This window comes from Pungitius pungitius, chromosome 5 (assembly GCF_949316345.1).
Source record: "Pungitius pungitius chromosome 5, fPunPun2.1, whole genome shotgun sequence".
NCBI lineage: Eukaryota > Metazoa > Chordata > Actinopteri > Perciformes > Gasterosteidae > Pungitius > Pungitius pungitius.
This window is the reverse complement of record NC_084904.1, coordinates 2,623,612-2,651,509: the sequence shown is the minus strand read 5'-3', so window position 1 is coordinate 2,651,509 and position 27,898 is coordinate 2,623,612. Positions and strand designations below refer to the sequence as shown.

Below are 27,898 nucleotides of genomic sequence, written 5' to 3'. Positions count from 1 at the left end.
TCAGTCAATATTTGACTCAATCTACAAATGCTTAAACGTAGTGGTGAATGAAGCCATTGTGGCTCATAAGGAGATACTATAAATATTGCAGAGCGCAATAAAACACAAGCTCAAATGAGCAGGGCAAACGGTGGAGAAATGACAGGAAATAGCAGATTCTTCTTTTCTATTGCCTCAAGACTTTTGTCACCCGTCTTGGGTCAGTATACGAGTGTCTTCCTCGTGCTATCGTTTCCCAAAGGCCCATTTTTGTTTTTGGAAGTGGCCTTCCTTCTAAAACAAGAGACCTTGCACCCAAAGTAGCTCATCTTCATTATTATTATTATTATCATTTAGACTGTAACTGTACATATTCATCCACACTGACAGCTCAATGGCATCATATGGATCAAAGACATATGGCAAAGCATCGTTGGTCAGTTTGTGTAAGCATGAGTTTTAATACACACAAGGCACAAACATACAATGTAGGTACATAACAGTGGTGCTAAAACCTGAGAGAGAGAGAGAGAGAGTGGCTCACATACCATCATTTCTCTTTAAATTTCATTAGGAATTGTTCAGCTCAGCTTAATGCACCTTAATCGCACCAATTATGGCACTATTCTAAATCTGTACGTCTATGAAAATGATTGCTGAGACAAAAGAGCCTTTTGATGCCAGGGGTGCGAGGCATACTTTTAAATAGAGACTTGTGGTTACCTAGGGGACTAGAACAGAAGAGCACCAGCAAGGCACATTATCCTGTCACGCCTGACATACTGCCATTAAGGCTTGCAGGCGCCGCCGCCAGAGACGCCGAATAGGAACGGGTTGGTCGTTTTAAATGGGACAAACACAATAAGTCAGAGGTCCAACTGCGCACCTGGATTATCTATGGGACCATACAAACTGGCTCAGTTCTTCTGCGTTTATTTCATACCCACGTTGAACAAATATTCCTCCCATTTCATATTCCTATGGTCGGCGCTGGCCAAACAGTCGAGGCGGTTGGAAAAGGCAGAGCCTTTGGCCACCAGCTACTGGTCACGCCCCCTGGTGGCCGCGGCAGAAACGCCTCACATGCTGCCTGACGTCCAGATGTGGACTCAACGTGTTCACATCAGGGGGAAAGGGAAGCAGGGGGACTGTCCTTCTACTGCTCGGGACATTTAAAACCATGTGTAGAGAAATCTGCAATCGTGAAACCATTTTTATGCAACAAATGCATTATATACATTTCAATTTTTACAGATTAGAATTTACTATTGCACATCAAGTATTTAAAATAAAGTGAATTCATTAAAGAGAATACATTATTGTTTAGCTCAAAAACTAAATGAGTTTTAAGCGTGAATTATTTTCTGTGCAAAAACATGTTGAACTCAACTGCAGGTAACCCGATTAGTCAGTAGCACATCGAGTCCGAAAGCTCTGCCATGACAAATAATGTGGTAATAAATTGAGTCAAAGGGGGAATTTACATTTTAATATTTGCATTTTTTTCTAATTTTGCACCAGAGGCTGTTTTCCTTGTTGGGTTTTCCTGCATCTTTCATCGAGCAAGCAGCAATCTCCTCGTTCTACAACAACATTATTTTTATGTAATTTAAAGAACCGAACTGACCTGAATATGTGTTGTATGTAATATGTCATATTTGTTGTGCTGTTGCAAGTATTATTGTCGGAAGTCCTGATGTCCTGCAATCACTCCTTCATGAAGCTCTCTCGAGTTCCTCTCAGTGGAGCGTAGCATGTCTGGGTGTCACAATGACACTGCAATACAACTTGTGGCTTCCATTCATCTGGCGGCCAGAAAAAGTTAGATAACTAGCTACCATAGAGTTTGACTCTGGAACATCTCAACAGCCAGGAGACACCGTCAATGAGACCTGACAGGGATTCTGCTGCTGTATCCTGCACCTGAAGACAGAGGAACACAACATGTTCAGATGATAACTGTAAGCTGACCCTGGGTGGATGTAAATGCAATTGAAGCCGTTCACAGTTGACTAGATATTTACCATCCAGGGGTTGGCCAGCTGGGGAAGTCCGAGTCTCTTTGCCATGTCGACACAGGGAGTCCGACGTCTACCCATGTTTCTGCTGCTAGCAATTTGCAGACGGGTTATTCTGACTTCCTCCGATTCTTCTCTGGAGACACAAGAGAGCACCAGCAAAGGCTTCGTAGCTGAATCCTCAGCAGAGCTCAGCACAGCCCGAATGTGAGCCGCCTCGGACTCGCCATCCCCTAATGATGACAGGGGCAATTTATGGTGGTAGCAGATGAGCAGAAGCTGCGAATAGCAATGAAATGTAATCTCACCTCTGCCAGGCTCTGCATTGGCCACATAGATGAAACCGTCCACCACCCTGCACACCTGCTGCACTTGAGGAGCAGGCCTGTAGATTGGAGAGCCTGAGTCATCGGTTCCTTCAAAGGTAAAAAGTTTATTACTGATGCTGTGCTCCTGCACTTTGGCTTTCTCCCTCTCTGCCCTGAACACACAAGCACACACAGTTTGACGATTGTGGCCATATTCACAATAATATGCATAAATAACGGATGACGTGTTATTTTGAATACAAAGTGCTTACATCATGTTTGAGTACAGAGTCAGGATATTGAATTTATGTTGGTTCCTCAACATGTAACTGATCCCCGAGCCAATACCTAGAGTATAAAAACAATGAGTTAAAAACAAGTTAGATTCTTGGAGCGTCGATCTGAAAAGAATTATTGTCCAATATTGCCACCTAGTGGAAGGCAAATCACACTACAACAATAAAGTGAACTGATTGTGATTACAATGAATCAATCAAGCTTTTATATCAGACTGAAGGTCCTGATAGTATACAACATTAAATAGAATAAATAGACAGCTGTAGCAATGTTTGATAAATCCCAAATGATTTCCTTTTCAGAGATATTCAGCAGGCAGATAAATGTATACATAATACAAAAGGGTTGAAAAAAGTATTAACTCCTGCAGCCACAAGCATTTCGCTGCCACTACACCACCTCTGTCCCTTTAAGTAATATTTTCACGGCATCATTATAAGCTCCTTGTTTTTTTTACTTTAGACCACAAGTGTATAGTGGTGTACAATATGCTCTAAGACACATCTTCATACCATCTGTATACATACTAAACTCGTGTGAGAGAAGTTTCCCTTGTGGACCCTACGACATTGCCTATAGATATCTTCATCATTGGTCATCTGTTCTGTTATAAGACATCCAAGATATTTCACCTCATGACACTGAGGTAATTATCAGACAATTTGAAGGGAATTTTAGAATTTTTCCTCTTTAGTTCTACAGAACAAAATAGCACTCTTACTGGCATTGTATTTGATGTCATGTAGTAAGGAGCTGCATGGACTAATAATCACAAGATCATCTGTATACATGATATGATTAATTAAGATATTTCCAATTATGCACCCAGCATTACAGGCTTTTAACTGCTTGGACAAACCATCAATGTGTAGATTAAAAAGAACTGGGGACAAAATCCCTCCTTGTTGGACACCATTGCTAACCAATTTTCTTATATATACACACACACACGAGTCAGTGCGATGTTTGGCTTTAAAGCCAAACAGGTTGTCTGAGGAGTGAATAAACTCAGTTAATCTGTCCAACAAGATCCTTCAGCGCACATCATCTCACCATTGATCTGTCTGTGAGAAGTGGCCAACATAGGAAGCATATCTGGAGCATCCATGAGCCTTGTGACTAAAGAGACATCCAGCTGCTCCATGCCGGGGCCAAACATGGCATAACGTGGCTCAGATGAGGGCACCAGAGACTGAAGAAATGAGGTCACGACCTTGTACGCCGGCCGCGAGGGAAGCCACTGTTGTCTGCTGGATGGGCATCCTTTCAGGTATCTGTAGACACGGAAACGGCGGATCAACTCTCGATCCGAACACACTGACCTTGACGCAGGCCGACAGAAAAAGACACCCACTCTGACATGTAGTCAACTTTTGATTCCATCCCTTTGTCGTCCCATTCTTCTCTGTCGTCCAGACTCTCATCTTCGTTGATCAGTGGCGCGTCCAACAACTCCAGTTGGGGCATGCTCACATGATCAATGGAGGGCCAATTCAGCATGTCCCTGAGCAGGAAGTATCTCCAAAGTAATGGATCTCTAACCACGGCCCTCCAGTAACGACTGGCGGCTCCCAGGCTGCAGATATCCGCCGGATACAGAAAGGTCATGATCAAGAACTGTATGTCCACCTTAAAACAGGGACGACATGACCTAATGTGATTATTACGTTACAACTAAAAAAAGCTTCAAATTGCGTTCAGGGCAGTGAAGGTATATTCAGTCATGACGTCACACAGCATTCCTTAGGCGAACAGCCAAAGTTACATAATCAGGAGCCACTGTCAAAATCGTACCAAACGTATAAAAAAAAATCACTTAATGGACTGCATTGATATATTTCCACTAAGGGAGAAGTGTATCGGTGCGGTTCTCGATACACGGAGAACACACACAGAAAGACGGAAAGTTTCCTGGCTTTTAGTATGAAAAACAGTTGAATAAGTATAAATCGATTTATTAAACTTCACATAGCTACGCTAACTCGATTCATGAGATGAACAGAATAGTCCATATCGCTTTGGAGAGCTGGAACCAAAAGCTTTTAAGTGACTTTCACTCACCGGTAAACTATCCAGGAGCCCCGGTTGCGGCTCTGCGGCCGCGTCCGTCAAGTCATCTTTGACAACCGGACCAGAGTTTGTAAAATATCGGTCTCTGAACCGTCTGAAGCTTCGTATCACAACGGACTCGTTGAGCTGCTGGGTCGGTCCTGCCATGGTCTCAGAAGTGAGTGATAATATGCCCGCAGATACTGAAAAAACACCGTGGTATCAAGGCGATGACGACATATCCGTCCGGTGTACTTCCTTGTTGCTGGCTGTAGTGAGGCATTGTGGGTAATGTCTGTTCAATAATGTGCAGCTATATCTTGTTTTTCTTAAAACAACGCGCGTGTTTATTGTCAACGAGGACATAAAAAACAGAAAATGATTTTCGTCCAAACAACACAAAGTCTCTATTAATAGTTGCACTTTCAAGATTACTGACGTGGCAGAAAGAAATGTAGTTTCGCAATAGATGGGAATACAAGTGGCGCATTACAAAGCTGGTATGAACAAATGTGAACATACTTCAAATAGTCAGGAACACATCATTCTCAATTGTTTTAGTGGACACGTTTCTTCTGCCTTTAGTGTATATTTGTATACACACATACACATAGAAAGTATATGTAGTTATAATATATTAAAAAGCTTAACAAAATGGCAAAAAAAAAACAATAAATAAAATGTTACTGTGCAATGTTTCATTTCCAGCTGGATTATCTTAAAACTTAAAAAAAAGAAAGGTCAATTTCATTAATAACCTTTTAATATTTATATTAATGTTATTATAACACATTCTCAGAGCAAAATAAGTGCCCCAGTCAACAGTCTGGAATCAAGATGACAACTGCTTTTTCAGCAGGACAGGGCTAAATGTTATTTAACAACCTTGGGTGTATCCCCCCTGTCAGTTTTACACCACCAATCTTATCCTCTCTAGCCTCTTGGTCACCGGCTTTGGCCTGGACCGTTTGGCTCTGGTTGCCTGTAGACACTGATCCAAAGACTCTTTTCTTCACATACACTTTCTCTCCATACCTCCACTTCACCTTCCACAAGATTACACCCCATCTGATGAATTGCATTTTTATTTGGGGTTGACACACATTTGAATACTGAACTTAGATCGGTGCCTGAGGGCAACTTCAATACAGAGGCAGCTGGGCTCACTGTAAAATACTAAGGATTTCCTTGGCATTTTCTGTATTCCAGCCCTGGCCCTGCAGGGGGCCCTCACAGGCAAGCACGTATTTGTTGAGGATCTGTGTGCCAATGTCCCGAAACTGAAGGCGATCTTCTTTGCGATCCATTGTGTCAGCACTGCAGTCCTCGTACTTGACCGCCCAGAAACACATTTCCCCAATGTACATCATCGTCAACAGGTGTGTGTCTGAGAAGATGCCTGACCAAAATCACAAGTAAGTAGTGAGTATGATCAAACGGTCCACATGGAGAATTTTCTCTGATTCAATTGTCTCAGACTAGACAGAAACGGAACAAACGTTTGAGTAATTCATAGATAACCGATGACATATTTACCTTCAGAAAGGAAGCTTGCTGTAGCAGTGTCATGGAGCACCACCCCATCGTTGAGCTTCACAGAGTTTCTCACCTGCAGCATCCGCATTAGGTAGCGCACCCCTTCCTGAATACACTACATTGAAATACCACCGGAGTCTTATCAGGATTAGGACCAATGTCGCACATAACAAAAAAACAACAACAATGAAGGCTACACTTCAGATTTCACCAAAACAAAGTAAATGTATCTTAGCAGAATCAGACCGCGTCTCTATTAATGAAACACAATTCACAAAATCTACTTCATTGTGTGGCACCTTAAGGAATGTGTCCTTGTTTTTCTTAATCCACTGTTTTCGTTGATGAAGGGTGTGGCAGTACATGTACAGCAGAGCTCCACGTCTCCAATAGAGGCATTCTAACAGCTCAAGACCCAACATAGACTGCACCTATATTAAAAAACACAGCCCTGTTAGACAATAACATTGAAGCAAATGTGTTCTAATACTACTACTATATGTAAATCTATGAATTAAAGACAACATTATAATTGAACTGCTATTACTGGGAAGTGGGAATAATAAATAAAAAAAGATTTACAGAACATGAAAACAAGATCATTATGAGAGACACATATACACACCTCTTGTGTTGGTGCTAGTCTCCCTGCCAAAACTTCTGGCTCGGTCAGGTCTTGCAGCAGCTGCTGGATTTTAAAAGGTGAGCAGTCCTCAGGGAACTCCTGGTCCACCAGTTTATTCTCTTCATAAAATGTGATGTCCAGGATCACCTACATGATAACAAGCAAACGCCTACTTACACTGCACATTGAAAACAATGTTCAAGAAAATCTATGAAACAACTTTCGCAATAACAAAAAACAACTGAAGTCACCTGAAGCAAACTAAATCACTATATTGAGTTCTTTATTAATAAAGTAGATCAAATCAGCAATGAAGCTCCAGGAAGTGTTAGCCACAACTGTAGCATCTTCTCCAAAGCAGACTCGAGAGCCAAGGGTCTGAGAGTGTATTGAGAGGAAACCAGTTTCTTGATTATTCTCACCTTGATATCAAAGACCTTACTGTCTATTACTGTCAGGATTTAGATCACAAGACAACCTTAAATCTACAACAAAACTCTGACTCCGGCACACAGTCAATTTAAGCATCTTGTGGTACAAAGTTGAGTAACTACCATGATATAATTATGATATTAAATGGCACCCCTACTTGGATGTATAGCATATGCTTTGGAACTTTGGAGGGGCTCAATGTTTAATGGGGGTAAAACAAGCCAAAAAATAACATCTGTCAATAATGGTTCAATGCTTATTTATTTATGAAAAAATAAAATAAAAAGTAAGGACCGAATTTGATGTTAAACGTAATAAAATATAAAACTAATAATTAAAAATAGAGTCAGATTTCAATCAGGACAGTAATGAAGTGTAATGTAATGAATTACCTGTGTGTAATCCTGAAGCACCTTGGAAAGGTTGCTACTCTCCCCTCCTTGCCTGTAATAGCTTTTCAACTTATCTAGTATGGCAGAAGCATTCTGTAAATAGTCATCATCTGTGGGAAAAATATTAACATGTTACCAATTAACGTTACAAGTCCTCTCAGAATTTTCTCCAATGTCAAATATTTCTCAGTACTGGCATGGATGAATGGCACTAACGTTATATAATTACACGTTTATACAGAACAGTTTTCACGGAATTTTACGAAGATAAATTGTTAAATGTTGAAGAACAACCGGACCAGAACAAGATAAATGTTTTGCCACGTTACAATTATTGCATGAAATGTGAACTGACATGTTGATGCGTTTGACAATGTTTACGTGTAATGACTAATGTAACAGGCTAAATTCACACAAAATGATGGCAACTTCACTGCTACTGTTAACTCTCGCCCCTTTCGCTTGACTAGTGCGGTGCATCTTAATTCCCAGTCAGCTAACGTAAACCGTTTGTCAACAATAATGCATTTTAGCTAACGTTAGCAGATTTACGCTAGCCGTTGACACATATTCAAAAACCAACATCGGCGAGCTGCTAACGGCCACCGAGTTAACCGTTCACTGCCCCGTCGTTAACTGGACGGAACGTGGTATTTGCCGATAAGCAGCGTTGCATCAGACAACAGCTGTTGTTGTTGTTATAGTTGCAAGCTACGGTTGATAACGTTAGCTAGCCTGCTAGTTGGCTAATAAACTGAACAATAAGCTCAGGCGCGCTTACGAGGTGCCACGAATGGCCACGGGACAAACGAACAACAACGTCTCGTCGATACCTTGCTTTTCAGTTCTGAGACTGGAACACTTGATGTCTAACTCAAATATCCTTCTCTCCAACTCGAAACCCTGTCGCCTGTAGTCGTCGGCCATGACTAAAAGTGTACGTCACGTGAGCCTGGGATTACTCACGTGCTCATGGTGTCACGCTTTGACGTCAGTATGTTTGAGTGCGCGTGCCCAGGCTAGTTATCTCCTCACTACGATATTTAGGATCAATCCCCAAATCTCCCCTAAACCATCGACCCTCAGGGGTTTAACTGTCGTCACCCGGTAAATGGTTGAGTGTGACAGTCTGTGAGGGCTTGAAATGGTGTAACTAAATAACGACGGGACAGCACTTGGCTGCAACATATCACCTCACCATGACGTCAAAAAGAATGATTTACACTTAAGTGTATTTATTGAATACTTTTTATTACTCTTCTTTCATGCTTTTTATCATAATATGAGAGCTGCTTTCAAATAATATTTTTAGTCAAAATGCTTTGATTTTAATACTTTATGAATAATGTATGCCTATTAATGCTTTAAACATTAAGGATATACATTTTTATATGACAGTCTGAACACACATGTGCCGTTTACCTTTTTTTAAATGTCCACCAGAGGGCCTCAAACACTCGGCGGTGTGTGACAACAGCCCTAAACCCGCACGCAGCTAGCGGGAGTGCGCTTTACAGTCCGCGGAGGTGGAGATTAGGATCGGGCCTCATCCGGCTTTGAGCTTTCAAATACCATTAACATCTCTGTATTAGTTGAAACAGTTGGCAGCTTGCCGAGCACTTCACGGTGGCGGTGAAATAGTTAAATGTCAACGCGCCTGCCGAGCCTCTCCACATCCCCCTGTTAGTCCAGCCCATCCAGGCTTTTTGTTTGTGTGTGTGCGCGTGCGCGCGCGCGCGGTGTTAGCTACATTGCTAGTAGCCACGCTGCGACCTCTGTGCAGCCCACAGCATCTGTCTCCTCGAGCTGTAACTGTGCACCTCCTCGGCCGTCTCCGAAACATGGCGGCGCTCACAGCTTTGCGCGGAGCGGAGAATTTATTCTTCAGAAAAGTCCTTCTGGGTCCGTGCACAACCCAATTAAATGTCGCTAATCTCCAGTGGAGCAAGGTTGGTGCGGCTACATTGTTTCTAGACTTAACACGGTTAAAGCGACATGGCTGTGACCTAATAAATGCTAATTATATTGTGACTCTCATGTTGCCGCTTTTTTCAACATTTCGGAATACTGAGTCATGAATGTATGTTTGAAACGAGTCATTTAGCAGAGTTCACATATTATTTTAGTGACTTTCTGACCGTTACCTGACCTTTAACTGCGACAATTTAACCTAGCAGGGATTCTCCATATTAACGTCAAAAGTTCGACACCTTATGACAAACTGTTTCTGACTTTCAGATATTCACAACGTGAATTTGCATGTAGACAACGACTTTTATTTGATGCACACGTTGGTTAAACTCACAGTTTTACAAACTGTAAAGTCAACACGTCCATGGCGAAGTTGTGCGGAAGGTGAAATTAACACAGGTGCGTTTTAAAATAGACTCCTTCCAGTCTGTATTTAAACTTCTAGTAGTTTCCATCGTGCGTCTGTAATGTCAATGCCCATGTTGCACAATACAGTCAAGAAATACTTTGAAGAATATATTTATCAAAGTATTTCTTGACTTGCAATGTCATGTCTGGATTTAAAAACGGCTCGAGGTAACAGGTTCAAAGGAATCTGGGTTACTGAAATTACAAATATGCAATATCAATTTCGGTTATACTGATTTATAAAGAAAATTGCAAAAAACGTATTGCCTATTGAGGTCCACCACAATAGGGGTCATAGCTTTAATCCATCAAACCCCCGTCTGTGCAATAGATGTGGCAAAACTCAACAAAATGTAATGTTATTTGAACAATTAAACTTCGATAACTGTTTTTTTTTTTTTTACTCTTTGCTGTGAGGCTTTGCTCCTTTTGTAATGATATTGGTTTTGCTGATCTTTCCCCTTCTCAACTGAATCAACTCAATGAGCCATTCAAACTGTACCGACACAGCTGCCCTCGGGCATCGGCCAGTTGTTTGAGTTGAACTTGTTCTTGTACAGAATCCCGTATAGCTTGTTCCTGGAGCTCTTTTGAAAAAATAAATCTAAGCGTTTCATCTTCTGCACCTCTTGAACTGCTTTCAGCAGACCAGCGGCTGCCACTTTTCTACCTCGAGCCAAAGAAGCGCCCTCTTCTACTCGGATCCCACAGAAGCAGTCAAAGATATCCCCAGTGGAGCTACCATTCTCGTGGGAGGTAAGATTTGCACCACTTTCACAAACGCATTCTTAAGATTATGGGATGGTTACCTGTACTTAGTTTTCAGCTGCATGCAAGTTTTGTTAACTGATAAAAAGTACAGAAAGATGTTCAATGACCACATGACAGCAAAGTGAGCTTGGACTCTGTCTGGCATGGTGGTTGACTACCATCCACACACAACAAATTCCACAGCTCTTATTTATAGTCAACTTCGGAGTGACATTGTTAAACATTTTCCATTGTGTCACACCTCTCTATCTGTGGGGGGGGAAAACACAGTCCTACAGAAACCTGCCTCCCTCAGTATGAGAAACACCTGATACTTAGACGCAAATTGAATTATCTAAGACTTTGTTCAAGGTTGACCATGTTATTAATTAATGTTATAAGGTTTCAGTGTGTTACTTTTATCTGTACTAGATAAGTACTAGGGGGTGAAAATTCCACCTTGAATGACAATAGTCCTCTCTTTTCAGACACTGCAGTGATTCCTCGGTTGCTTCTACTTGTTTTTATTTATTATAGATTTCTATATTTTGTGTGTGCTCCAACACAGGCTTTGGATTATGTGGAATCCCAGAGAACCTCATCAACAGTTTACTAAAGACGGGCGTTGACGGTCTCACAGCCGTCAGCAACAATGCAGGGTAAGTGTGTGCGAGTGTGCGCGTGAACGCTGACTTGCAGAACCGTGCTTTCCCATGCGGTGATTGATTTAGTATTCATGTAATGCCAGCGCCACTGTCATTTCTAAATCCCAATTTGTTTTATTCATTGATCTTATCTGGAAAGTTAATGTATCCCGTCATCTGTCATTTCTCTTTCATTGGAAGGTGTGCGTTAGTTGTGTAATAAAAATGAGCCCTGCAAAGGACCTACAAAGGACCTTAATTGGACCTGCAAACAAGTGTCTCTTAATCTCCTCTCAGACTAGTTTTAAAGGTTTATCCGAGAGGAATTAGTGACCTTGTTGCTGTATCATCAAACAGGCCGTGTTTACTTGGAGAGATGCCCAGATGTTGGTTTCTGATAAGTTATCAGATTTGCAGTCACAAAGGAAAGTGACTCCTGCAGTGTCAGGTGACATTGGTGTGTGTGTGTGTGTGTGTCTTTTTCAGTGGGGAAAAACTCCAGGTATAATCCCAAATGATAGGAATCCACTACTGTAATTACACTACAAAATACCAGTATTAAAACACAGACTCAACTATTAAAATAGTCAGTGCTAAATAAAATGGCAAAATAGTGGTTAGAGTGCCAATTGGTTACACACAGTGTTGTTTATTGTAGTTATTGTAGGTAAGAAGATTAAATGGCTTCAAAGTTGGTGAATAAATGTCTCTTCAAAGTAGCTGTTTCAGCCGAAGACTGTCAGACTTCACAATGTGGTGCACAGAAGTTACACTTCACTAGATTTTTCTCGTGGACTTTGATTTTTCTGCATATTGATTCTTTGAATAGTTACACAAAATATTAACTGGAGCCCTGGGCGTCCCCCTGAGCACTGAACACTGCTACCTGTGCACTGTGTAGTGCAACTTCTTAGAAAGAGTGGCGTATGCTTTTATTGTGTCAATTCTGAGCCAATCCCAACACAGTGGATCATGTCATTAGTGGGAACTCGAGTATGTGGAGTGCGCCCAAATAGTGTCTCGCGTCCGGCTCGTATTGCATCAAGGGGAGAGGATTTTAATATAGACGGTGTAACGGATGACTGCTGTTTCTTGTTTTGTTAGAGTTACCAGCCCTGCGTTTGCTGCATATAAAACCTTTTGATGTGGACACAGCGAAGCGTGTCTTTCGGGAAGAGGGCTGCGAAGGGGAAAGCAGTACTTTCATCATTTTGCGAATAGAAGGGTGTCGTATAAATAGCAATGGCAATGTGTTTGATGTTTCGGCACGGTGGGAAGATTGAATTATTGCTTGATGAAGACATAAACAGTGGGCTCTTTGTGCACTGTAATACAAGTCGAGAGGGGATTCCGCTGTATACAAGAGATAATTGAGAGAACTGCACCCCCTGCAACTTTTTGTATTCGGTGTCTAATGAGCATAGCTTGTGTACGAAAGGCAGACATTGTGTGCAGTGCTTGTAGCTGGTCCCATCACACAACATTTATTTTGGAGAGCTTGCTTTTTGGTTCTACATTGTTGTCTGTCCTCAACAGGAGAGTCCACCCGTCGATGTTGACTCACTGCTACCATTAGTCAGACTTTGCCGAACGTTTTACACAGACTGCTTTGAATGTTTTGTAACACTAGCGCTGTGTGGAGCAGGGGGCTTCACGCAGTCATCTGTTTTCGATATTCTGGACATACACAACCTAGATATCTTCTCATCTGAGGTTAAAGTTGTGTACAAAGCAGTGGCTCCAGTCCTGAAAGAAACTCTGTGCAAAGCTGAGCTTTTGCATTGGCTCTGTACCCATTAACACGCAGTAAAAAGTTTTATTTGTTTGGCTGTTAAAAATCATTTGCTGTGTCCTCAAAGTAATGTCCCCTGTAATAAAACAGGGTGAGAAATGGACATAAAAGACAGAACCCTGTTAAAACCGCTTTATGTGGTTTATGAAGACGATGTGTTAATGACTGACCAGCCACAGGCCTTAACCTCAGTCGCCTCACACAACCAGAATCCCAACAACACATGTAACATAATGACTGTCTTTGTAGCCACAGTGATATTTATGGGAATGAGTTTTTCTTGCTGTTAAATGGTCTCTTCAGGTCTGTATGTGTGACGTCCTACAGAACCACATGGAGCTTGTGTAACGCAGACTTGAGACAGAAATGCCCCACAGCCTCGTGCATCATGAAAACAGTAAGGATACAGTAAGACAATAAACAAAGGGGCCCTCTCAAATGTCTGGTTTCTCAGTGGTCTGCTGGGCTTTTCTGTTCTTATCTTTAAGATCGCATAGAAGGAGCCGTTTCACTTGGTTTGGCCCATTCACAACAACCTTGAATTACCGCGTTGGTAATAAGAGCTAGCATACATACTGTACAATGTCAGGACATTCCTCCCAGTGAAAGAGGAGGGAAACATGAAACCAATCCAGTGGGGGGTAGTGTAGAACAACAGTGGATGCGGCTAGGATTTGTAAGAAACTGATCAGCAGATAAAATACTATGGCAACAAATTTCTACAACCTCACTAAATACATTTACCATATGATGTGAGAAAGTAGAGCGGACGTCCACCAATCAGAAGAGTGGCGGGTCCGTCCTTTATGTATGAGGTCTTGATTCTTGGGTTAAAATACGTGAGTACATATTGTTCCCGAAGAGCGTGTGTGCGTGTGCGTGTGTGTGTGTGTTTTAAGGGGTGAATGTTGGCTTGTGTTGTGAAGGGTTGTAGCCTTTGTAAAGGCTGGAAGACGTGCAAATTACCTCCGTTAACAATTTACCCGATCATTTCTAATTGAAGTCTTGGTTTTTCTTTAGGGTGGATAACTTTGGCCTGGGTCTGCTGCTGAAGACCAAGCAGATCAAGAGGATGATCTCCTCATACGTCGGGGAGAATGCAGAGTTTGAGCGACAGTATCTGACCGGGGAGTTGGAGGTGGAACTGACTCCACAGGTTAGTCAGAATACATAGAAAGCTCTACACATACCTTTCCCTTCAGTAAAAACGATACAAACTATATGAAAATGCACATTAACCAACCAATATCCCTCCATATTTACATGTATCATTTTTAGCTTCCAAATGATCTGACCTCAATCTGTAGACGTTGATACACTGGAGAAGGCATGCAGGGGACATGTAAGAACTGTAGTCTTTTAATCTGACACGTTTTTCCCCTTAGGGAACTCTCGCAGAGAGGATCCGGGCCGGGGGTGCCGGGGTTCCAGCCTTCTTCACAGCCACTGGCTACGGCACACTGATCCAAGAGGGAGGCTCTCCTATTAAGTACAACAAAGACGGCAGCATTTGCATCGCCAGTGAGAAGAGAGAGGTGAGAGCTTTGTCCACTATGTGGATATATAATATATATGTATACATGGCAAAAACACTCATTGGTTCTGTATTCAAACAACGAGGGAAACATCCAGACATAAGGACTGTTCACAGCTGGCGGATGCATCGCCACAGTTGTTTCCAATGTGATTCGATTTTCTTGTGTGAATTAAACAAATCCGCAATAACGACTCACTTTGTTATGGACTCGCAAATCTAGGGTGAAAAGGCGGTAGAACGGGTCAGCGTGTTCAGCCTCGGCTGCATCCAGCGGCACTCACTCTTTGGATTGTGTTGTCACTGTGCAGGTGCGGGAGTTCAACGGCAGGCACTACATCATGGAAAAGGCCATCACTGGAGACTTCGCCCTGATCAAGGCGTGGAAAGCTGACAGGGCCGGAAACATAATTTTCAGGTAAAAGATGATGTGGCAAAATACCAGTATTTATCTGCTCTTCTTGCCTCCAAAGCGCTTCCGACTAGTCTTAGTCGTGTTGTTTGCACAACAATCTGCACATGATGCCGGTGTCATGTGTTGATAGTGAAACAGTTTAGGGGAAGGCTGGGCTTGGGTTTCATTAAGATGTTCTTAGCTCTTTAACCCATACCTTCTTGATAGGATCCTTGAGGGATGTACTGTATGGACTGAGTCTTAGTCTCAGTATATGCTCTGTGTGTATTCGCTCCATGCTTTTCATTTGTAAGATCTAATTTCAACACACATCAGTATCAGCTTCTATATCTTGAATTATTCTCTGAGCACACTGATTTCTGTTTCAGATCATAACTAATAATTACCAATTGAGATCCAGTTCAACAATGTACATGGATTAATAATAATCCAAATAATAAACCCCTCATTAGGTTTATGGATATCCTCATTAGTTATACCCGGTTATAAGTGGATTGAAGATCAATAAAATCTAAACTATCACTAATGTAAATGCCCCATGCCTGGCGGATGGGAATGATAATTAGTAGATGTAGTAAAGTATCTCTCCACAAGAGAGCAGTCTTTTCCAATAAACTAACATGCCATATGGGAAACGAGATATTTAGGCTACGGGGGATTTTGCATGAACTTGCTCATCGGTGCCTTTGGTTGGAATATTGTTATCAAATCTGTTTTCAAATTACTCATTTCTTGCTCTTATGTTTCAGGAAAACGGCAAGGAATTTCAATCAACCCATGTGCAAGGCAGCCACAACCACAATAGTTGAGGTAGGAATATCTAACAACCCAGACTCGAGCTTTCTTTTGATTGGTTGTCATGCATTATGTAGACTTCCATTTTCTAGGAATTTAGTTATTCTGGCCCTCACAGCGGAAAATTGCTCTCGCTCTGTGTGTCCTTTCCTTGATGATGAAGCCAGACCGCCCCGCGTGCTTCTATCAACGTTGGCGTATGCGAGCGTCCCCAACTGGTTAGCTCACAGCCGCCGCTCTGCACCGCTCACACGGGGGGGTCACAGCTGACCTGCGGTATCGTCTTTCAACTGAAAGTCTCCAAATCCTGATGGAAATGGTGTAAATAAAACGGCATCTGAACTAATTACCCTAAAACAACACATTCATCATCAAATAGATGCTATCTAACCAACCTCGAATGACAAGAAAGGTCCGAAGCAGAAATGTGAGACGGGTATCTTACAGGGGTTAAATGCTTGGCATAAAAAAATCACTTTGAATTGGAAGTGGCTTATATTCATCTGAAGATAAGTCTTGGACGTGAGAATATTAAAAGATTAGAAGTTCAAAGATCAATCTCAATCTGTATAACTGAAAGGTTAGAATGTCCTGCTCTCTCTCGGATGTCTGTGTCATCCGCTCTCTCTTGTCATCCACCTGTCTAGCATTCAATTGTCTAGAAATGTGATCGCTCATCTCGTCTCTCTGTGTGTACAGTATGTGTGTGTGTGTGTGTGTCTCCAACACACTTCACACCTCCCATATAGAGACCGTTTGATTAAGAGAGCAGCAGGGAGAAAAACTGTGTGTGTGTGAAAAACCATAAAACACAGGCGCTTTCTGAAAATAAATAGGTAGCGAAGGGGCTCTCATAAATCTAAGTGGGTTCCACGAACCACATTTTCAATTATTCCACAGTGGCTGGATTTGAGATTTATACTTCTGTTGATTCATAAATGTCTGCGACCAAATGGGAAAATGACATTTCCTCACTATATCGGCGTTTAGACATCTTTAGACATAGACAAGTGGTACGGGGGACAGGAATTGAAGAAGTTTTCGTGTGTGTGCGTGCGTGCGCGCGTGTGTGTGTGTGGTGACGATGCCAATGACTTCTGGCCAGTCAGTTCTCCATTTTCTAATGTTGTTCTGAAGGGATAATCTGACTAGTCACTCCGACAGCAGCAGCGCTACCAATGTGTCAGTGTGCTGGAGTTGGAATGTAGACGGTGGTCACATGGCAAAGCCACCTTGAGACATGCAAGCATAATTGGTACCTGCTTCTACACTGTATTTTAGTGATTGGAGAGGATGAAGCGATTTCTCAACTTGCAGGTGCTTTTCTAAGATTGTTTTTGTGGCATTTCTTAAAAAAGCAAGAAATGACATGTACAAAAAAGAAGTGATATTTAAATCCCACATTATCACAAGCTTCCAGGAGCCCCCTGACATACCTCAGTTCACAACCAAGGAGGAAAGTTATTTACCGTGCACCTGCTGCCAACTCTTAAATCCATTTTCTAAGGACACAGTATTTCAGTCGAGTACTAACAGTGGTGTGCAGCCTGGAGGAATTAAATTGACTATTTGTGAAAAGAAGTAATGTTTCACTTAATTAAACTCAACCAAAAGACATTGCAGACTCTCATACAGATCGTCTTATTTTGGGAGAGCAAAGCTCTGCATTTGCATCTGTAGTTAATCAATTTGAACTCAATGTTATGTTCCTTCACAGCAATAAAAACGGACTGTCAGCTTGTAGAGGAAGTCTTTTGAAGATTTTTGATTTCAACAAATAGTGCTTTCAAATACTTGTCTAACCAAATGCTTCTATACAATCGGGCATTCACTCAATTTTGCTTCTGTGTGACAAATGAATACAGACAGAATTCAAATCCAAATTAATTAATTAATTAATAATTGGACGTTTGGTACATTTTAAAAACGGTCTCTATTACATCATGTGGTTGATTTGATCTGCGTTTTGAAAACAAAATCAGAGTCAAGTCGCTTTCTCATTAGAAATAAATTCACTTCAAATTCCTAGCACGAAATAATAAATAAATATGCGATCATGGCAGATACAAATACTAAGTGTCAAATTGAATAATATGTAATAATAATAATATGTCAGAAGTATATTTGATATGATATTCAATAGTTGTCCCAAGTACTTAAACTTATTACAGCCACCTGAAAACGTTCTCTTTCCGTCTTATTAAGGTTATTTATCTCATTGTATCTACCATTTTTATGGTTCCTTTTTATGGCGGTGAAGGTGACGTATGAACCTTATCTTTGACAGGCCAATTCAGGGGTGACAATAAAATGATAGGCCTGTATTGAAATATCCATTAAGCACCTTTTTATCTCTGATAGTGAAGCAATTACCACCTTTACTGAAAATAAATGACCCTTTTAGAATTCAGTCCATGTTCGGTCATGAATATGGTGATGTGCTGCCAATATTGACCTTGCTCCCCTGGTGCACTCGTTAAAGTTGGCAAAGAACCAACCGACGGGGTCAGGTGTTTTTTGAGGCTATTCGTGTATCTTGCAGCGCGGGCCAGCGTGCGGCGAGCTCTCCACGATCATGTTGTCTGCTTCACCAGGTTTCTTTCTCCTGCAGCCTGAACAGCGCGGTCCACGTTGGTTCGAGCTGTTCAGCAGCGAAGCAATTCGTTGTTATCAAAGGGCAAAAAAATGTCAGGACATGGCGGCGGTAGGCTGACTGGTCTACGGAAAATTGGGTCGAATGAAGATTACGCACTTCTCACATTCGGCTAAAGGGCAGCAATTTAGACGGCGGGTCTCTCATTTATAACCAAAATGGGGTCTGAAACGAGCCGCATGCCGCTTCCCATGTGCACACCTGTATGAAAACGAACCCATGCCTACCGGTGTTTTGGAGACACGGGGTAATCGATGACGCAGATGAAGAAACTAAATGTGAGGCTTCATCACAGGTCAAAAGGACTTGAGACTAAAATTGCTGTAGTGAACTCCATAGAGACAGACGCTGCATCCTGTACACAGACACGCTGGATTGGATTTGAGAAACTCTTTTGGATTAGTAAATGGGAGTCAATCCCAGCCAACTCGAGGCAGGAGACAGGGTACACCCTGGATTGGCAGGGCTAAAACACCGACAAACTCCCATCCACACTCCTACGGGAAAATTTAGAGTTACCAATCAACCTAATCCTGTGGGAGGAGGCCGGGGTACCCGTGGAGAACTCGCGCAGACACGGGGGGGAACATGCAGACTCCACACAGAAAGGTCCAACCCAGGAGCTTCTTGCTGTGAGGTGACAGTGCTAACCACCACACCGCTTACATGAAATCATAACGCACGCACCATCATAGAGGGATTCAACTTTAACTACGGATTCCTTCCCCGAAGTCTGTGACCCGAGGCGCATTCTTTTGGTCCTATTTTTGTTTTTTCCTTCTGAATCTTAGTAAAAAAAAAAGAGGCAGGAGGAGTGTCAGAAAAACGAGAACACAAAAGGCACTGTGAAATGACCAGATCATCACCAGCTCCTGTCATGGTTACTAGGCAACCAAACCCTGCTTATTCAATTGTTCAATGTTCCACGGTTTCCAGCTGGTCCAGTAATTCTCTTTTCACAGTCATAGTATAGGCCCATTGCATTGTGGGATAAGATACACCAGAGAGAGTTTCAAAGCGGTGGTTTCTGCTGCTGTTCGATCCACTGTATTCTGTGACTGTGTCCGTGCAACACACAACCAGCCAGTCACGCATGAATTCAATTAATGTGTCACTATGGGGTTTTTTCACCAAGCTAGAGGCTAATTTGATATAATGGATCTCCACCCCCTTAGAGGGATTCTCCGGCACATTTCTAAATCACAGGAGAACATAGTTTCAGTCGGGGAACTGTTGGATTCAACTATGTGTAGGTCCTGTCAAGTATTTCCCTTCACCGTTTGGCCTGGGAGTCACGGTTGTTATCATCGGGGGCTTAATGCTTTGTTGGCTCCCTGCTGGAATTTTAATTATTCATCGCAGCTCACATTCGTAAAGCCTTTATACAGCACTTACGATGCCTTGTTGAGTTTTCCTGACGTGTTCCCCCGACCAATTCCATTCCTCGAGCTATTTACAAATACTTATGAATCCACTCATTTTCTCCATCATTTCCCGCATAAAGAGGTTCACGAATTAGCGTTGGTCTACATAAAATATGCAATGAATGTCCCAATTTCTTTCGGGATCCGGACATTGACTTTTAAGGCCTTGACAACCTGGCCCAGCAGTGGTGATTATCTGCCCTTAAAGGAGTACCCTCCCACCGGCTACGAGAACATCGAAAAACATCCAGCTTTGGGAGTGGTGCTGGCTCAAGTGCAGTTGCCTAATTTACTTTATCCGGGATGTTTTAGGGACTGACAAACTATGACCCACTCCAATATGCCTGCTATTTAGCGCTAAGTGAAGAAGACCAAAGGCACATTTTTCCAAATCTGTCCCACCTTTTCTGGGCTGGTGTTCCTTGACTGCTTCCCACTAACCCGTCATGTGTTTGGACCCACCCGTAAGCACCACCATACCATTGATCTGAGTCTGCATTCTATAACAAATGTGGCTGTGATTTCCGCTAATCAGAAATTGACCTTACAAAGCTCGAAGTAGAATCGAAACATGGTAATTAATTAAGGTTTTGATGCGGAGGAGTTTGAAAGCGCTACAATTAAAGCTGTTCAGATTCAGACCCGCACCTACGTGAGGTGAATAACATTAATCTTCATACACTTCTGAATGATGTCAGGATATGTAGATGTAAGTAGAAGACCTAATGAATAAGGCAATGTATGCTTGCGGCTACGCTTATTCATGCAGTTTGAAATGCAACAGGCATTCAGTGCTCTGTCTAAGCTGCTATGGGAGGGCCTTATTTTGTGTTTTTGCAGCACACTTGTGTTGCACTGCAGGGGGATTTGCTTTTTTGTTTCTGACGTGACTTTGACATGAAAGTCCTTGTGCAATATAGTAATGCTGGTTCAAAACAAGTGCCATATCTACCAAGTCATTGCACATTACTGCGTCCCCATTTTTTACATACTGGTGAGGGACACTCGTCCACAATGTTAAAATTGTCCTCCAGAATTGTGAGTATTTGTTATTATCACCTTGAGGTGAAGCCTCTCAGTGGTAATTGCATGGCTGGCTTGGCTATAACCACAGCAAATTGCTTTGATAACAACAAAAAGAGGAAAATAAAATCCTTCGAGAACTCTATTCATTTATGGTTGCCTTAATTTAAATATATATATATATAGCCGTAAAGCTTGATAATGGCAGCCGAGGAGTAAGACCAGATACTATTCTACGGTCGTGTGCAAGTTCTCTACATTGTAGGTCGTCGGTTTGGTTCTCCATTTCTGTTTTGGAAGTGGTGCATCAATTTGTGCACATAATAAACATATAAATCTGATTTGTGTTGTGTATTTGTGTATTAAAGTGGGCGACTGGATGTAGTCTGTGAGCTTGCTGCGGCTCTGCTCAGGCCTCTCCTGCTTTAATTCAGGCATTTGATGATACAGTCTCAACAGAAACGCTCATTAATATTTAAGAACTAGTGTGTCTTACAGCGTACCTTTTCAAGGAATCTCGATGGCACTATTTGCCCTTCTGCATTGGCACATAAAGGGCACAGTGAGCAATTTGGTGAAAACAAAACTTGTGTGTGAGTAGGTCTGTTCCAACCTGACATTTACTTAGGATGACTGGTGCCAAAGCCAGTGACAAACTGCCTAGTTTATTATTCTGCTTCGCTGTAGGTGTCTGTACAGGTTATTTGATCAGAAAGGAGGAGAGTTTACATTATAAAAAAAAGAGAGGAAGGGATCCACAAACTGGATGTCTGCAATGGTAAATTAGACAGTGTTTAATGTTCTCTGATGACTGACTGGCTGCCTGTCATCTGCATGTGAAGCGTGCTGCACAGAGGCTTAAGTGTTCTTTCAAATGCAAACATTACCATTTGAGCTGCGACTGGAGTTTGAAATCCATATGACGCCATGTCCTTTGGTGGGCAGCATGTGTCGCTGGAAAAAAAAAAAAGTCATATTTTTAGTTCGTATAATGTCGTCAGGGTTTGCGTTGGCTGGCTCTGTCCCATTTTCTGGATACAATGAAGCCTGTCAAAGGCGAGGCGAGTTTCCACTGAGAGGAAACAGATTGCTCATGTTGTCAGTATTCTGGGTTAGAGGATGGAGCCGGAGATGAGCCCCGAAAAAAAGTGGCAGCCGAGCATGGCCAAGTGCCCGCGTAGACAAACACACACACACACACGTACGCACACTGGGAGGAAGATGGAGAGGCTATAAATACACGGGGTAATGAGAGTGCGGTGTCTCTGTCATCCTCCTGCTCTGTTGCCCATACCCTTAGCATCTCCTTCTCCGCTACCCCACATCCGTACGCACACCCGACACAAACAGGGTGGATTAGATAGTCAGGTGGCTTGGTAATTTATAGTGTCGGCCACTGAAGAGGTGCACTCGGTAATATCTCAGTTTATCGACGTGTAAAGATTGAGGCTTGAAACTGACTATTCAATACTCTACTTCAAGGAACTTTTGTTCTGTTGATTTTTATTTTTGGTGGTCATGCCATTCGACGACTGCAGCGCCACCTGACAGACCTGATTTCACCAGTTCAGGTCCAGCTAGTTGATGCCAGCAGTGTCACAATTAGTGAAACCGAATTCTCCTGAGGGCAGTCCATGTGTGTCGAGGGATTGTAGTAGAAAAACACCCGCGTCTGGGAGGTCCAGTCTCTGGCTCATCAGTAAATGGACTTTTATAGCGTCTTCTGACCATTCAAAGCGCTTCAACACTTCATGTTATCATTTACCCATTCACACCCGTTCACACACTGATGACAGCAGCCACCGCACACGGTGCTACCTGCCCGTCAGTCACTAACTTTCACACCATTCACACCCAGTAGTCACAGCTTCGGGAGCAATGTCGAGGTGAAGCGTCTTGCCCAAGGACACAGCGACACGTGGGTAAGCAGGACGTGGGGGTCGAAACCGCCAGTCCTCTAATTGGACGACGGCCGTGCTCTCCACTCACCCACAGTCGCCCCGCAGTGCTTCTGCTACAATTGCGACATGAAGAGGAAAAAAATCCCCCAAAAAACGGAGTTTAGTTAAATCCATCATCGAGACATGGCACTCGTACGGCACTTGATTAGTCTGCCTAGAGCTGGCTGTCCTCACAAACTGAGCGACCGGGCAGGAAGAAGACGACCGGTGAGGGACACCGCTATCACACCTCGGACCACCCTGTGAAGCTTCAGTGGTTCAGGTGGGCAGGAGACCCATGTTTATGCTGCACAACCACTGTTGCCCAGGTTCTTCACCAGAGAGGCAAAGAGAAAGCCACTTTTGAAAAGGGCTTGTATGAAGTCTGGCCTGGAATTGGCCCAAAAGGCATGTGGGAGGCTTTAAGGTCAATTTGAAGAAAGTTCTTTTGATCTGATGAGCCAACCCGACACAGCTTGGGCTGTCTTTCAAGGAAGAATGGAGAGAGATTGCAGTGTCCAAATGTGCCAGCCAGATTGAGTCCTATCCACACAGACTCAGTGCTCTGATTGCAGCCAAAGGTGCATTTACTAAATACTGACCTGAAAGGGGTGAATCTTATTTATTTTACTCTTATTTATTATAAATTCTTTGATATTCTTTTGCAAAAATGTGTTTCCACTTTGATATTTTGTTCTTCCAATTTCTTGTAAACCCCCCCCCCCCCAAAACAAACTATATTGACCACAATGTTGTGTATACAAACAAAAAAAGAGTGCCACTCAGGGGAGTTAATCCTTTTTTTTAGGTGTTTTCATGATCTGATAAATTCTCTGGTGTACGCCAGATGTGCACCAAATGAATACGTTTCCTCCGAGAATTGAGTGTGATTGATTCTGAAGGGTTGTCTGGCTGCATCTGCATTCCTGTCTGTAAGCATGCTTGTGTTTTGTGTACTCACTGATGAGCCTGGTTTTTGTTCCATGTAACGGAAAATGCGGTCAACTGCGCTAATGTAGCGCCTTTTTGTTTAAGCAAACATTGGCTATCGGCGTGGCGCATTGTTCAATAAGCGCAGATGAAACCCTGCATGCGACACCGCTGCTGGCGTTTTTTTTCTTCTTTTTTTTTCTAGGAATCTGCGAGCGTTGTGATCCAATCCGTTTTGAGATGAACAAGATTAGACACTCGGCTCACTGTTTTAAAAAGCCACAAACCCTGGAGAGAGAAAAAAGGCTTGTTGTGTCCCCGGAGGGCACTTTGATTCCCTCTATCCTCCTGCCAGCTCACTTGGTGCCTGGCTGCGCTGTCATTGATGTGAGAATGGTTCTACGGTTACAGGAATATCAATGTGCATGTGCCCGTTTGCTTGCTCCACACACCTGGTCATTGGGGGGGGGGGGGGGGGGTGTAATTGTGTGTAGTTCTCGCGGGGGTTACAACGTCATTGTAATGCTTTATTCGTCCCCGTCCATTGAACCTCCTGTCTGAACAGCATGCGAGCGCCGGTGCAGGCGGGACACGTCCCCCAGATGAAAGGAGCAGGAGGCTTTTTTTTATGAACACCGCACATTTAAATTGTATGAGCTTGCAACTTACCTTTTTAGGAAGGCTGATTGAAAATCAAGCTCATTACACGGTTTGGTTTTATGGGTTTGACTAGGTGGTAACGTGTGTTTGACGCGCAGTTTCTTTTTATTTATTTTTTCAGCCATGGGTTTTTGAGGTGACTATTTGCCACTTTTTGGATTGAGGACACAAAATGAGAGGTTTTCACTGTTGATTAAGTAAATTAATCTAAAGTGTCGAAATTAGTGCCATGAAATATTTGCAGCCCGGTCTTGCCTGTTTTGTCACCGTAACTGCTTCATAGTGGGATGAGCTCAGTCGCGCTTGACGAATGGAAATCCTAATTTTCACAAAAGACAGATCAAGCCCCCGCAGAAGGATGTGGGCGGATGTGTGGGACGGCCGTATCCATTCTCTTGGGCGCCCTCAATCTCATCTTGCATGGCCTCGTTTCCACTGTGGAGCATCGGAGATTTGCCACAGAAAGAGTCTTAAAAATCACTCTGCAGCCCTGAGTGGCCCTAGCTCACCACACCAAAGCTTGTGTATCCATGACAACGCTAAGATGGGATCCACTCTTAGCCATTGACTCCTCTCAGTCAGTGCCGAGGGAGGAAGTGGAGATAAGGAGAGATTCAATTCAATTTGCTGTGAACGGCTGCTCGTCGCTCATGTAAATGGATTTAAGGGGGTTGCACTCTGAGCAGCACACAAGCGCAAAAAGGAAAAGGCGAGAATTATGTTGTCACGGTTAAGTCCCCTTTTGGTCCCCCAAAGATAGGATGATAACTCTTATTTTTCTATTTATATTTCTGTGATTTAAAATGCTCTTTCCTCCCTTGATGAATCCTCAGAAGGAAAGCAATTGCAACTTTTTGAGTTTTTTTCTATTTGATAAAGAAAATTCTTCCTTCTTGTAAATCTAATCACATGTTGACTCAAAACCCGAAGGGCCATAGTGTTTTAATAACGCAGTGTACATAAGCATGACATGAGTTTTTAGGCGCTAGAGCAGGATAAAGTGGGCAGCGAGATTAAGTGGAGCCCACACACACGGGTCCCTGAACACCTGAGTCGAGTTGAGGCTGTATTCTTGGTTTATAGCCGTTCCAAATGTTACCTAAGGAGGATGGCGCAGGTGCGTTTGTTCAGGGATTTTTATCCCAGGCATGTTGACCCAACTTAAATCAATAGCCATTTCCATCTGTCTTGTTATTTGGACAGAAATAACCCTTTTATGTAGACTCCTCGTCTGCTGCTGGACACTTTCTACACAAAGGTGATGCACTTCTGTCTCAGAGCAGGAAAATATTGTTTAGCGCATATCTAACACACACAATGCTGCCATATGAAAAATGATTTGTGTAATGGATGTGTGTTCGGACCATTTAAATGGCAAGGTTTGCAGCCGCTCCACTGAGATACAAAGAATAAGCTTTCTGAATCTGCGTTCCCTGTGTCGATGTTTCTAAGGATCCTGATTTCAGTCAGACGGCTTTCAGTGGACTGGTGTTGCTAAAATAATAAATGTAAGACATTCTCCCTACAATATTCACCTTGCCTTACCATTAATAAATTAACCCATGAGATTAGTGCATATATCTATGTGTTTGTGTCACCCTGAGGGGAGCTTATTGCTCAATTTCTAAATTTAACATTTAAACTACATAAAAACAGTGAAAAAAAACGAGGAATGGCTTTGTAAAGCAAGGTACGAGAGACTGTACTTCATCTTCAATAATGTAACAGTTCGAGGGTGTAATTAGGCCCGACGCGCAGGGGAGGCCCGGCAACCCTCCAAACTGCCTCAAGTACCTTATTGCTTTTAAAACAAACACGGTTTTATAAATAGCGAAATTATAAATAGTAAGTAAATAGCTGCCTTTTCAGCATAAAATAGTTGTAGCCACCAAACGTTTTGTATCACATTTCATCCGTCGAGAGGAAAAATAGTCCCTGTACGTGCAGGTAAACAGCTGTCCTACACCATCTCATTCATTCACATCGCTCATGACGTCCACCTTAATTGAAAGCTCACATTGCCTCAAAACGATCATTTGTGGGATTTCCGGCGATCGCCACCGAGCTAAAAGCTAACATGTCAGCTAATGGTTCCACAAAGTCTAACGTGTGCGCGGTGATATAGAACGATCAGGTCAATGTGAACAGCAACTGTACATTATCGCTCAATAATGCGCCCCTCGTGACTCACTCAACCAATCAGAACGCTGGATTTCATCTACATGTATTGTATAATACAATACGCAACCTAAATATCAAGATCATTTCTTCAGACCAACCTGCAAAAGGTTTTAACTCTTAAGTCTTTAATCTGTTCAATTTCCTAGGTGGGCAGACAGAGGTTATTTTCCGGTAGTGCAGTTCCACCAGTGTGTGGGCTCCTTATCTGAAATTTAATCTCAATGGTCGTGAGATATTTTACCGTGTGTCTTGTGTAGGTGGAGGAGGTGGTGGATGTTGGGACCTTTGCTGAAGAGGACATCCACATACCTAGCATCTACGTCCAGAGGGTCGTCCGGGGAGCCAGCTACGAAAAAAGGATCGAGGTACCAAGCCGGCCGTATGCATTTCAATTCTCTCTATTACTTGCGTCTTTTATAGAAAGTTACATTCAACAAGTGGTTAAATTATTAAAAGGAACGATTAATCCTACAGCGGCAAAGTGCAGGATTAAACCATTTCTGGCTAAGCCACTGTTGCAGGATTTTAGGTTTCCATCATTGTTGAGAAATGCACATGCTCTCGCTTCCTGTTCACATGTCTCTATGCTCAGCCAGAAATATCCTCCCAGCATGATGCCTCCCTGATCCTCGTACATCCCTGTTTGGTTCCAGAAACGCACAGTAAAGAGAAGCCAAGAAGAGAAGCCCAAACCAAAGAAGGACTCCGACATCGTTCGGGAAAGGATCATTCGCCGGGCTGCTCTGGAGTTTGAGGATGGGATGTATGGTATCCTTTAAAAAGAATTCAAGGAGCCGGCATATCACAAAACCTCATCACTTTCTGCTTTAGGTCCCTTCTTTAAAATAAAATGGGTAAAAGCAAACCAGTTGTACAGAGAGAAAGAAAGCCATGCCCTGCTGTCTTTTTAACACACATGAAAATATTTGTAGTTGATTGCGATTTCAAATTCTACTCGTCAGCAGTTTACATTTATATAATAATTTATATATTTATATACAGTCTCGTATTGTTTAGTCCAATGCATTTGGTATCTTGGAACTGTCTTTACTTAATGGTTGTGTGGAATCTATCAAGCGTGCACACATGTCCGCGGCGTGCTGTAAGGTGTTTGATTGTTTCTGTTGAAAGCGGAATATGTT

General features: G+C 42.6%; 3 protein-coding genes across 5 annotated transcripts in view; 1 reads left to right on the top strand and 2 right to left on the bottom strand.

Annotated features, from left to right (window-relative positions):
- Positions 1 to 416: 416 nt before the first annotated feature.
- On the bottom strand, positions 417 to 5,144 carry fbxo4 (F-box protein 4). 2 transcript variants are annotated; one of them, XM_037483187.2, is made up of 7 exons: positions 4,664 to 5,144; positions 3,957 to 4,231; positions 3,656 to 3,876; positions 2,578 to 2,653; positions 2,306 to 2,478; positions 2,004 to 2,230; positions 417 to 1,902 (listed from the first exon to the last, which is right to left on the bottom strand). In XM_037483187.2, the coding sequence occupies exons 1-7, from the start codon at positions 4,817 to 4,819 to the stop codon at positions 1,810 to 1,812; spliced, it is 1,221 nt and encodes a 406-aa protein (XP_037339084.2). In that variant the 5' UTR covers positions 4,820 to 5,144; the 3' UTR covers positions 417 to 1,809. The 2 variants fall into 2 exon arrangements, with proteins under 2 accessions (XP_037339084.2, XP_062418239.1); XM_062562255.1 differs by lacking the exon at positions 3,656 to 3,876 and having other exon boundaries at positions 3,925 to 4,231.
- A 576-nt stretch (positions 5,145 to 5,720) lies between these two features.
- Positions 5,721 to 8,617, bottom strand: rimoc1 (rab7a interacting mon1-ccz1 complex subunit 1). The gene is made up of 6 exons (XM_037483188.2): positions 8,470 to 8,617; positions 7,637 to 7,746; positions 6,813 to 6,959; positions 6,487 to 6,618; positions 6,188 to 6,302; positions 5,721 to 6,050 (listed from the first exon to the last, which is right to left on the bottom strand). Exons 1-6 carry the CDS (start codon positions 8,561 to 8,563, stop codon positions 5,815 to 5,817), a joined length of 834 nt encoding a protein of 277 aa, XP_037339085.1. The 5' UTR covers positions 8,564 to 8,617; the 3' UTR covers positions 5,721 to 5,814.
- A 732-nt stretch (positions 8,618 to 9,349) lies between these two features.
- The window catches only part of oxct1a (3-oxoacid CoA transferase 1a), a 34,401-nt gene continuing 15,852 nt past the window's right edge, over positions 9,350 to 27,898 (top strand). Inside the window, exons 1-9 of one of the 2 annotated variants that reach the window (XM_037481736.2) lie at positions 9,350 to 9,585; positions 10,663 to 10,771; positions 11,334 to 11,424; positions 14,222 to 14,357; positions 14,587 to 14,736; positions 15,047 to 15,153; positions 15,900 to 15,960; positions 27,014 to 27,121; positions 27,410 to 27,524. In XM_037481736.2, the coding sequence (XP_037337633.1) occupies positions 9,478 to 9,585; positions 10,663 to 10,771; positions 11,334 to 11,424; positions 14,222 to 14,357; positions 14,587 to 14,736; positions 15,047 to 15,153; positions 15,900 to 15,960; positions 27,014 to 27,121; positions 27,410 to 27,524 (985 nt within the window). In that variant the 5' untranslated portion in view covers positions 9,350 to 9,477. Of the gene's footprint in view, positions 9,586 to 10,659; positions 10,772 to 11,333; positions 11,425 to 14,221; positions 14,358 to 14,586; positions 14,737 to 15,046; positions 15,154 to 15,899; positions 15,961 to 27,013; positions 27,122 to 27,409; positions 27,525 to 27,898 lie in introns of both variants that reach the window. The other variant, XM_037481735.2, reaches the window with a different exon arrangement.

Excerpts from the sequence above, each read along its gene's own strand:
- rimoc1 (XM_037483188.2), bottom strand. The coding sequence starts at position 8,563 with ATGGCCGACGACTACAGGCGACAGGGTTTCGAGTTGGAGAGAAGGATA. Across the intron at positions 6,960-7,636 it reads TGCTTCAGGATTACACACAG|GTGATCCTGGACATCACATT; the intron begins GTAATTCATTAC and ends GTTATCATGTAG. Across the intron at positions 6,051-6,187 it reads AGCAAGCTTCCTTTCTGAAG|GCATCTTCTCAGACACACAC; the intron begins GTAAATATGTCA and ends GATTTTGGTCAG.
- fbxo4 (XM_037483187.2), bottom strand. The coding sequence starts at position 4,819 with ATGGCAGGACCGACCCAGCAGCTCAACGAGTCCGTTGTGATACGAAGC. Across the intron at positions 4,232-4,663 it reads GGCTCCTGGATAGTTTACCG|GTGGACATACAGTTCTTGAT; the intron begins GTGAGTGAAAGT and ends CCCTGTTTTAAG. Across the intron at positions 2,479-2,577 it reads ACTCTGTACTCAAACATGAT|GGCAGAGAGGGAGAAAGCCA; the intron begins GTAAGCACTTTG and ends TTGTGTGTTCAG.